At 41.4% G+C, this 12,082-nt stretch overlaps 1 protein-coding gene across 3 annotated transcripts in view; it reads right to left on the reverse strand.

Moving 5' to 3' along the window:
- The window catches only part of MMP16 (matrix metallopeptidase 16), a 325,636-nt gene that overhangs the window by 165,396 nt on the left and 148,158 nt on the right, over positions 1-12,082 (reverse strand). For 2 of the 3 annotated variants that reach the window (XM_073631917.1, XM_073631916.1), the window contains exon 2: positions 508-656. In XM_073631917.1, coding sequence (XP_073488018.1) covers positions 508-656 — 149 coding nt within the window. Of the gene's footprint in view, positions 1-507; positions 657-12,082 lie in introns of those variants that run through there. The other variant, XM_073631919.1, reaches the window with a different exon arrangement.

Raw genomic sequence — 12,082 nt, forward strand, 5'->3', positions numbered from 1 at the left:
GGCCGAGTCCCGCTGCCTCTGTCAACGGGCGCACTAGTGGGACTCGAGAGCGAGCCTGCATGGGTGCCCCCCCAGGGAAAGAGGAGTGCCTGGAGCACTGGCGGGGCACCCCAAAAAAAGAGAATCGGGGCTTCTCTGTGCACTCTGTTGGCACAGAGCAGGTAAGTATAAGCATGTTTGTTTTTATAAAAAAACAAAACAAAAAAAAACAAAAAAAAACAGAGTTTACAACCCATTTAACACTCCATGATTAACAATAAGGTTTTTGCTAAGGATAAAAAGACATGTGACCTAGATAAACTACCTACCTCTTACAATGGAGGTTTGGATAAAACTCCATGTAATGTATAGAGCCCCTTAAATTATGTACATACTCAGTTTATTATTATGGATCAACCTCTCTGCTCATATACTGTACCTTTAAAACCTTTTGAATAAAAAGATATTGGACTTAAAATATGTAAATGTATCTAACAATTCTAATAAAGAATATAACTGAGTACTTACTCGATTGTGTGTTTGTCTATTTTTCTAGTGATGTTAATGCCATAGAATTGCTGCATAGCAGCTATAGCTGATTGCATGGATTCTGCAGAGCGCAATACCGACATTCGGGGGTCTGTTGATGGAAGGTAGCCGTAATTTTGCAGCCACACCTGTAAACATACAAAACAACAATGCTGATTAAGTGATGATGAAATATAGCAAAATATAAATCTTATGTGAAAATGAAAATCTAGAAATACAGCATTTGTAAGGTTTAGTGTCCATGGGCGCTTTTGAAAGAAAAGGTTTGCATTTTGAAATGGAATAGATATAGCAGTAGTATGTTTTCCGCTTTTACCATACAGTACATTACATATAACGTCCCCTGCTCCTGACCATCTCTCCAGCGTTCGCATGACATACACTGAGCTTAAAGCGGTATTAAACCCAAAACCAAAAATGTCATATATTGCAGCTTACCAATCAGATGGGTTGGCTGCATTCGTTTTCTTTTCTCACCTGGTGAAAATAAGGGAACAAAAGCCTAAAAAAATAAAACTAATGCAATCACCACGTCTACTAACTGGTAAGCTGCATAAATGTTTGCTTTTAGGTTTAATACCACTTTAATCAATGATCTCTAGTGATAGGTTTGTTATCAACTTTTGTTGAGAAGAAAAAAAAAGAAACCATCTCTGGGTGATCTATGTACATTGCAGGGATTTAACAAACTTTGCAGCAGATTCCCACCTTTTGTTGCTGTGAAGAAATAGCTGGTTTCACCAGACTAATTGCATACTCATTCTGAATACGATGGTCTGCTTCATTATTATTCAGCCAATGCATTTTTTTGTTTTCTAATGTGGAAAGTTGCAGTGTCTGCATCCATTTAGAAGTAACCCTTAGTAAATGAGTCTCTCATCATTGCAGGGAATGCCTAAAATCTGATGTGTCTAAAGCCTCGTACACACGATCGGATTTTCCGATGGGAAATGTTGGATGACAGGCTGTTGGAAGAAAATCTGGCCGTGTGTACGCTCCATCAGACGATTGTTTTCGGACTTTCCGCCAATAAATGTTGGCTAACATGTCTTCAAGTTTTCAGCCAAGAAATGTATGTTGTCGGATTTTCCGATCGTGTGTACACAAGTCCATCGGACAAAAGTCCAAAGTACAAACACGCATGCTTGGAAGCAAGGACGAGCCGGAAGCGGTTGGTCTTGTAAACTAGCGTTCGTAATGGAGAGTTAACATTTGAGACATGGCAAATTATGAAATATCGAAATGTAGCGCACAATTCTCTTCTTCTTTAATGGGATAATAATGAAGCTGCTTTGCTGGTGATACTGATGGAGTTATTGCAAACACATTTTCAAAGGCTTTTTTTTCTAGTAATATCAAGAATAATATTATTATGTTCGTTTTTTTTTTGTTTTTTTTTATTCGTGCAAGTTACCACAACACCATTATACCGTAGTTTATAAGATCAAAGATACAACAATGTTGGTGTCCCTTGTTAATTTTATATTGTATTTTTTAAAATGTAACTGCCTACTCCCAAACTGTCATTTGAAGTAAAACACATAGCCAAGTATTATTCTACACAATTTTTTGATTGTGCATTAAAAAAAAAAAAAAAAAAAGACATGCTATCTGCCAATAGAACCAAAAAGTGCATTCTATGCATCCAAAAATATAGAAAATATACCAAATCAAATCATTATTCAACCAAAAAAAACATCAAAGCAATAACTCCAAGGCCAATAATAAATAACACATTATCACCTCCGATTCTGCAACATGTCTGGTTGACGAACGACCGTTCAGAAACGAACCGAAAAGCACAAAAAGAAAAGCGCAAATCAATGCTCACCAAACTTCTACTAACACGAAATTAGCAGAAGAAGCCCAAAGGGTGGCGCTAAAGAGTTGAAAAAACACGTAGTACATCTAGTACATCTAGCACATAATTGTTGGCCAACATTTCTGTGACCGTGTGTATGCAAGACAAGTTTGAGCCAAAGCCCTTCAGACAAAATTCCACGGTTGTTGTCGGAAAGTCCGATCGTGTGTACAGGGCTTTAGTGTAGACTTCTTGGAAAGTCAGTGAGCCAATCACACAAGCAGGAAATGACATTTTTGGAGGCACACTCTACACAAACAGCGTACAGAACACCTCCAGGTAGCCATACTGAATTAAATTTTACAGAAAATGACAGTTCTGCAAATTAAAAAGGAAAGGTACAACATTAAAATTTCAACAGGGCTTGTGCAGTATTTGTATATGATATAACATTTTTATTTTATTTTTTCATGAAAGCAGTTACCCTTTAAATCTTAAGAAGGTGTAATCAGAAAGGCAGAGGAGATGGTCAGGAGCATAGTGTTCCATACCCACTGTAAAGGGCCATACATGTTCTTAGAATAGTAAAATACATGTAATGCATTAAAAACAATTCAGTGCATTGCAAATACATAAAAAAAATTACCATGTTTCTTTTGCTATTAGCCCCCTTTCACACGATCGGACCGTTCAGGTCCGCCTGTCAGTTTTGACGGCGGACCTGAACGGGCGCTCCATGTTAGTCTATGGTGCGTCGGATGTCAGCGGAGACATGTCCGCTGACATCCGACCCCGTCCGATCCGCTAAAAGCAGACGGATGGCCCTACGTCCAGGTCCGTCGCTGGCGGATCGGATCGGGTGAGATCGGATGAAAACGGACATGCTGTCCGTTTTCATCCGATCCCTCCATAGGCGGCAGCAGCGCCTGACAAGCCCCTCCCCGCTCAGTGAGCAGAGAGGGACCTGTCATCCGCCGGCTCAGCGGAGATCAACGGACAGATCTCCCGCTGAGCCGGTGGACTGAGAAACGGAGTCCGCCTCGTGTGAAAGGGGGCTTATGGTTGCATTTGCATTGGTGCTGGACTTCCACTCTTTCCATGATACTCTATGGTATACAGCGTATGTCCCAGCATAGACAACTGAACCTTATCCTGCATACACTAGTGGAGGTCTGCAGCATTGCCATTTTCCTTTCTACTCAGAGGCAGTGTGGCCAATCCAGTAAGAGGTGGGCAGGATTAGGTGTGGCCAGTTGCTAACTGGAAAGCTACAGACTTGTGAATCAGTGGTGACAATACTGATAGCCACACTCCCTGCAACATATTTTCATCCCACTCTAATGCAAAGAGGCACAGATTAAAAGGGGGCGACAACTCTGCTCTGAATTCAGGAGCAGTGCTGCAGAGTTGTCACACAATCACAGGAAGCTTCATTACATGGGCAGCAACAGAGGGGAATTTGCAGGGGGGGGCAAGAGAATGCCAAATACAGAAGCACATATAATCAAGTGCTGCAGCACATTCTTTTAGTGGAAGGTTATAATTCTACTTTAGAGGATAACATTGCTTTTGTAATGAAATTGATATAACCGAAACTTGCATTGCAACAAATATATCAAGCAGCAAAAAGATAGGAGTCTACAAGAGAGTTTTCTACCATCAGTACATCCATCCCACAAAGACCACTGATATAAAAAAATAAAAAATAAATATGGGCAGGATTTTTGAGCCAAAAGTTACACCAAGTAAATACAATTTTAATAACTTTTTATAAAAGAACAAAAAATTCCCTTAAAAACACATGATTATCTCCGAACTACCAAATTCATATTGCACATCAAACCATCACTGGAATTACTTAAAGCGGAGTTCCACAGGTTTTTGAGTTTATTAAAAGTCAGTATCTACAAGAAGTATAGCTGCTGACTTTTAATAAACAGCCACTCACCTGTCCATGGTCCAGCGATGCAGCTGCCCAAAGCCTTCATTCTCTCCCCCTCCTCTTCGCGGTGCCAACATTGTGAGTGTGGGCACCCGGCTGTGACAGTTTACAGCTTCACAGCCGAGCGCACACTGTGCATGCGCGAGCCACGCTGCGCTCCGTCAATGGCCAGGCTATGTTCTGGGACCTGTCATGTGTACCAGAACATTGCCGGGAGGGAGGGGCCGCCTAGGAATCGCTTAGGCGGTCAGAAGTCGGAAGTGGGACAGGAAGTCCCACTCCAAACCAGGTACCCAGCCCCCCCCCCCCCAAAAAAAAATGACATGCCAATTGTGGCATGTCAGGGGGCTAGGAGTACTTAAAGCAGAAGTTCCATTTTTGGGTGTAACTCCAATTTAAGATCGGGTGATACAAGACTTAAGCCTTGTACACACAGTACGAATGTTGGCCAACAGAGCGTCTTTTTTTTGTCAAAAGGGCGTGTGCCAGGATCTTGTCTTGCATACTAACGTTACACAAATTGTTGTGCCACAAACACAAACGTAGTGACGTACTACGAGGATTTTCAGCTCTTGAGCGCCACCCTTTGGGCACCTTCTGCTAATTTCGTGTTTGGTGAGCATTGATTCCGAGCATGCGTGTTTGTACTTTCGACTTTTGTGTGATGGACTTGTGTAATGACCATCTGAAAATCTGACGTGGAGCTGTCATTTGATTTCCTACCATCTGGTGTCTGCTTGCCGTCCCATGGAGCCGGGGTTTAGGACAATACATGTCTTCCCTGATCCTCTGTGATGGGGGATCATGGTATTCCGGTAAGGGCGTATTCTCGTTGATTTGTGGTGGTGGATCTCACTTACTATTGGGAAACAGGAACGATTCACTGATTTATGCTAATTTGTTGGACTTTAATTTTTATTTTCACTGGTGCTCACTACACTATATTGTCCATTGATTGCTGATCGTTTGCCGATTTATGTTTATCGATCACTGGACATTCTTCATGGTTCACGCCGTATATTAATTCACCAATTTAACTTATCACCTGTATGTTATTATTATCATGCAGGTTTTCACATATATATTTTCACAGTACTATATATATTTTTTAAGGGTAGCGCGATTTTTTATATTTTTTCCTATTTGTATGTGTATTGATGTGTACATATTAATTGCTGCTCCCTACATGTGGGTCGGGTATCAATCATCCGGCTACCACTTTTTCAATTTAGTTTAATTTAGTTTGGTTTTTATAGCGTGGTTTTTTACACTATTTTCCAAAAATTTACAAGCCTGCCATCCAACATTTGTTGGCTGAAAATTGTAAAACAATTGTTGAAAGGAGTATACTAACAGAAAGAACCTCGGACAACAGCCTGTCAAATGACAATCCCCTTCTGATTTTTGTACCGTGTGTACGAGGCTGTAGACCTGGTTCACACCTATGCATTTTTAGTGCATTTTCAGTTTTGCAGAAACACACTACAGTCCATTTAACATGGTTTCCTATGGGTCACGTTCACATCTGTGCTTTTTATGGAAAGGGCCAGGGACTTTTTTCTGTTTTTTGGTTCCATAGAATTCAATGGATCAAAAACATGTATTGAAAAATGCAAAATGCACCTGGAATATGTAAACTGCCACCTGCCTAGGTGTGAACCAGGCCTTAAGGGATTATAATTTCATTACTCAACATCAATTAAAATTAACATGCATATTAATTGTCCCACTAGTACATCACTCCAAAGGTAATTTGGTGAGAAAGATTGAAAATCTGAAATAATTACATTTAAAACTGATAAAGCTGATTGTACATATTGACTAAAATATAGAATGAAAGACCCATCAATCATAGCAACTGTTTATTGATTTTACAATTATATCAATGTCAAAACATGCATTACTGTCTGGTAACAGGAGAGCTTTCCATTTGACTATGAAATATATGAAATCTGCCTAGCATGTTGTAACAGTGTGATTGCTATTGCTGCAGCAAACAATTCCATAACTGACCTGATTTATTTATTTAAGCGGTTGTAAACCATTGAACTTTTTTTTTTTTTTTAACCATGGAAGGTAAAGGTATTATTTAACTTACCTTAAAATGAAGCCTTCCTGCTCCAAGAGGTCAGATCTGGAGGCCACTCCCTTCTTCATCCATCTTGCTTCCGGATTCGCGTACTATGGCTCTGTAAATGACCAGAGCCACGATGAGCTCACTCCCGCGCATGCACGTGGGAGCTGCCGGCCACGGCACAGAGCTCTGAAGAAACGGCACGGTTGACCCTTCCTTCAGAGCGCATGCACCACTGACGTCACTAGCTGCATGTACAGTACATATCTCCTAATCGGTGCCCATCTAGAAGATATTTACATTACCTATAGGCAGGGATTTTTTTCTCAGAGAATAGGTTCAGGAACTCCCCTTTTCAAGTCACCCCTTGTCTTCGCCCCCTATCCACCTCTGAGCACTGCCCCTTGGTTCCATCCTCTACCCAGCTTCCAGTACGGACCTTTTTAGAGAATACAGAACCAAGTATCATTTTGTGGTGCTAAGTAATTTGTATAGATTTTATTATTAAGCATTAAGATATACACCCTTCTTTCAACAATAGACCCCCCCCCCGCAACAAAATGACCCTCCAGTAACTAAAGATCCACCCTAGTAACAACAGATCCACCACAGCAACAATATATCCCTGTCAGCAACAACAGATCTCCCAGAAGCCAGCATCAATAGACCCTCCAGCATCCAGCAACAATAAACCCCTCTCTCATCAGTAGATCCCTCCCAACAACTGGCCCCCCAGCAACGATAGATTCCCCCATCAGCCAGCGTCAATAGACCCTCCAGTAGCCAACAACAATAGACCCTTCCCATCAACAATAGATATCCCAGCCTCCAGCACACCCCAGCACCCTTTGCCATTACATACATTCAGTGCAGGAGGTGCCGGAACTGAGTTCCCCCCCGTTCCCGCTGAAAAAAAGCCCTGCCTATAGGTAAGCCTTATTATAGGCTTACCTATAGGTAAAAGTCATGCATGGAAGTAAACTTCCACTTTAAAGGAGTTGTAAAGCTAGAAGGTTTTTTATCTTAATGCATTCTATGCTTTAGGATAAAAAGCCTTCTGTGTGCAGCAGCCTCCCTCAGCCCCCCTAATACGTACCTGAGACCCATCTCTGTCCAGCCATGTCCACAAGTCTCTCGGATATCCGAGACTCTCTCTCCTGATTGGCTGAGACACAGCAACGGCGCCATTGGCACCCGCGGCTGTCAAAGTCAGTTAGCCTATCAGGAGAGAGAGGGGGCAGGGCCAAACAGCAGCTCCGTGTCTGAATGGACACACAGAGCTGCAGCTCGGCTTGGTTGCCCCCATATCAAGCTGGTAGCTGTGGGGGCATTCGAGAGGAGGGAGTGGCCAGGAGCACAGAAGAGGGACCCAAAAAGAGGAGGATCTGGGCTGCTCTGTGAAAATCCACTACAATAGAGCAGGTAAGTATAACATGTTTGTAATTTATTTTTTTTAAAACAATACTTTGCAATCACTTTAAAGTGGTGTTCCACCCAAAAAAAAAATAAAAAATACATGAATGTGCCTAAAAAAATAATAAAAAAAAAACATTTGGAAATTTTTTTTTTTTTTTACTCACCTCTAAATGCCTGTTGCTAGGGGGTCCCTCGTAGCCTGCCTCTTTCAGTGCCTGGGCTGGTGACATCACTTCCCCTCAGCACAGGAAGGGCTCAGCTCTGCTCCCTCCCTCTTGTCAATCATCTGGGACCCATTACAGGTCCCAGATAACTGAGCGGCCAATCACGGCACGAGGCGCAGCTTGCGCATGCGCAGTGGATGCCCGGCTGTGAAGCCACAGCCCGGCGCCCACAGTTGCAATGCTGGCGCCGCCAAATGGAGGGGGAGACGAGCGGGGCTTCGATCCCCTGCATCGCTGGACCCTGGGACAGGTAAGTGTCCAATTAAAAGTCAGCAGCTGCAGTATTTGTAGCTGCTGACTTTTATTTTTTTTTTTTAAATGGGAACCCCACTTTAAGCTCCTAGAAGCTGTTATTAGCAATTATTTTTCTTCTCCTATAAGCTAAATAGTGTTATCCTATGTGTCCATGCACACTACTTTAGGTTATTAGCGTTTTTTGAGCTTCAGCGTCTAGGAGCAGAAAAAGAAAAAAAGTTTTTTGGAGTGTTTTTCCAGCAGAAAGAATTTGCTGAATGCACCTAAAAGTTCCACGCTGCTTCTAAACGCTGCTACTAGCTTTTTTTTTTTTTTAGCTTTTATTTTTTTTCTTCATGTACTGCAAAAATGCTAATAAAATGGTAATGCTCCTAAATACTTCTAAAAGCTACTAAAATGCTACTAGAAGCTGGCACAAAAACGCTATTTTTCATCCAGCATTTTTTTCTAGCTTTTTTTGCGCTTATGAAAAATGCTAGTGTGCATGGAGCCTTCAAGTTTAGCGAAAACTTTTTTTTTTTTGGTTTTGGATAGAGTGGAGAAACATTAGAACACCTGTCATGTTTTAATTGATGTCTTTGCCCCCCGTTAGGGGGATTCACCCTCTCTCTCTCTCCAATTGTCCTGTTTACCATTATCGAAAGTGCAAAAAAAAAAAAATCCCACATTTTGGGTTGACATCAGAACACCAAGATATCTTCTAATGTGGACACTAGTTCTGGTGACACCCCAGGACTCCCTCACTTTGGAGGGATTGCTTGTTTTGGTTTTTGCTATGGGCCAGGAAGTGAAGGAAAATAATCCCAATGGGACATAGATGGCAAAAAAAAAAAAAAAAAAAAAAAAACCTTCCTTACTCTATTCAAAATGAAAAAAAAACAAAACAAAAAAATCTTGCCTTTGGTTACACTTTAATCCCCTGTAAAGGGGCACAGACTGAGAAGTTTGCCTACTATAATGCAAACAACTGACTGCAAAACTGCCCTCTAGTGGTAGAAAAGGAAAAGGTCATCTTCCTTTCCCACTAACCACCAATTATCTGCAGTGGACACTAGAGAAGGGGTCTCCAAACTTTAAGAAAGGGCCAGTCTACTGTCCTTCAGACTTAAGGGAGGCTGGACTGTAGCCATTGGGAGAAGAAAAAGTCCTGACATCAGTGGGAATAAACAATGCCCCATCTTTGGTATCAGCCGGAGGAATAGCGCCCTATTGCTGGTGTCTTTGGGAGGAATAGTGCCCCCTCATTATTGTCACTTGGCCAAATTTGTTCCTGTCATTGGGAGGAATTCTGCCCCTTCATTGGAGTCAGTGGGGGGAATTTTGTCCCATTGTTGATATCAGTGGATGAAAATAGTTCCCCAAGGGCCAAATGAAAGCAAGCAAAGGGCCGCATCTAGCCCCCAGGCCACAGTTTGAAGACCACTGCACTAGAGGAGCAAAGCAGGAACAGGGAATCTATTGATCTAACTGGTCAAATTGTGAGTATGGCTAGCTATAAACTACCCATTAACAAGAGATGACTGTACCCTGATCAGGCTGCATTCAGTTGGGTAAAAATTTAAGGCGGAACTTTACCTATAACAACTTGATAAAAAAGCAGTTTTTTCTTGCAGGACGCTGCCATTTTGCTGAAGCCCAGAGCCCCTGAACAGCAGTAAATCAAAACTGAGCTAAACCCGTCGATTTAAGGGTTTTAAAAAACAGTTCCATTCCTGGAATGCCAGGAATGCTAAGGTCTTTTTCACACCATGGTGCAGAGATGTCAGTTTTTCTGTGCGCATTCTGCAAGGGCACAAAAAAAAACATTTTTTTCTGCGCAAGAATCTGCAACGTGTATGCATTTTTCTGCACAGGAAAAAAACTGACGTGACAACATTGGTGTGCATATGAAACGCACATGAAAACCGATGTTAACGTGCATAAAAACTGACTGAAACGCACATCCAAACTGATGAATCTGCAAACAAAACCTGCAAGGTTTTCCCATCAATTTTTATGCAGGTATGGTGTGAATGAGCCCTAACTGTCACATTTGCTTGTGTCCTCAAAACTTTCAAAGAATCAAATGGCTGGTGTCATAACTGATCACATGTGCAGCACCATGGCAGTTGCAGATCAAACAGAAGCAGCTTCCTTGGCTGTAAAGGATAGGAAGGTTTAATTCCGCTTTAAGGCTGTCAGCAGATCTGTTTGTATAAAACTCGGCTGTGCCTAAACATAGTGAGCAACCGAGCATGTGCAGAGCAGGGGAGACAGTTTATTACTGGATTTTAAACAGTATAGGTGTTTCTTTTTAATATTTTACATAGCTATACCTGCAAAAGGGACCAGCCTGAAGTGATCTAGCAGGACTTCATTTTCTGACTAAAGATCCACTTTAATTGGAATCTGGCTGTTGGTTGAGAGAATACCAACTGTTTTTGCCCCAAGCAGCATCAAGGGCCTTGATAGACGAAACAAATGTTAAGCTGAGCAAAACCTTCCTGTAAATGGACAGCAGCACACTGGAGAACAGTCCCAATTAGCAATGCATCCACGGACCATCTGAACATCATTAGGTTGGTGGTTGGTCGGCCACAGTATCAGGCCTTAGTATTGCGAGCCCATTCTTCACACACTTGTGTTTTAATTTTAGGCTGGTACCCATCTGTAATGTTTTCATATGACGAACATGTACTTTCTAGGTTGTGATCTTAGTATATTTGGCAGGGTCTCATGCCTTCTGGACAATGTTTGTATTAATCGAAAAGCCACAAAAAAAATTAAAAAAAATAAAAATAAAAATGTCCACGGACCATATGAAAATTGGTAGATTGGTGGTTTGTACCAGGATCATGAGGACTTTTTTCATGCACTCACTTTTATATTTTTAGCTGGGACCCAACCGTAATGCTTTCATATTATGAAGCTGTACTTGCTACACTGTGATCCTTGTTCATTCCTCAGGGTCCTGTGCCTTCTGGATCATTTTTATGTTCAACCTGGGACAATGTTCTGCTTCTTTCTTCTGTATACCTTGTTTTACCTTTTTTTTTTTTTTTTTTTTAATTGTTGATGCATTTCTATTTAAAGGATCTGTTTTCGTTTTTTGAAACTTGTAATAAGATAAATAATGACAATACATAATCAAACCAAAGAAAAGGGAATATAGGGATTATAACGGTGCCAGGGCAAACACAATACATTCAAAAGTTTTTTTAAAAAGAGTAATTTTTATTAATACATAGAGAAAAAAATAAACAAAGAAATCACAAAAACATGGTGTGCATAGACATTAAAAACATATCTGTAACGAGCTTCACGTTGCTTGGCCTCTTCGTACACTCGGCCAGGTCATTCTTATTGCTCCCTGCAGCTACCTAGTGTGATCTATGCTGGAGGCTTGGCCCTGGAGAGGTGTGTGACACCCCCCTGGTGATTTGCAGGTACTTGATTTCCATCTTTAGAATGTCTGGTTGGGTGTCTTGGGCATCTGGTGCCTATGTGTGGGGAGGTTCTCTTGGCGCTCTTTGAGTGGTGGTGGGGGCTGGCCTACACTGACAGTTCGCAAACATATGTATGTTTAGATCTTTGGTATCTTTTGTGCAATGAATGTATCATTTGTCTCAGTATGTATACTGATTGTCATATTTCTTTCTATAGAATTATTGTAGAGCTTTAGGTATTAACAATCTATCCCTGAAGAAGCCAATACTGGCGAAACATGTCGGGCACTTAAAATACCTATCTACTGCTTTGGCCGTTACATTCCTGAGGCCAAGCAACGTGAAGCTCGTTACAGATATGTTTTTAATGTCTATGCACACCATGTTTTTGTGATTTCTTTGTTTATTTTTTTCTCT

This window comes from Aquarana catesbeiana, linkage group LG05 (genome assembly GCF_042186555.1).
Source record: "Aquarana catesbeiana isolate 2022-GZ linkage group LG05, ASM4218655v1, whole genome shotgun sequence".
Taxonomy (NCBI): domain Eukaryota; kingdom Metazoa; phylum Chordata; class Amphibia; order Anura; family Ranidae; genus Aquarana; species Aquarana catesbeiana.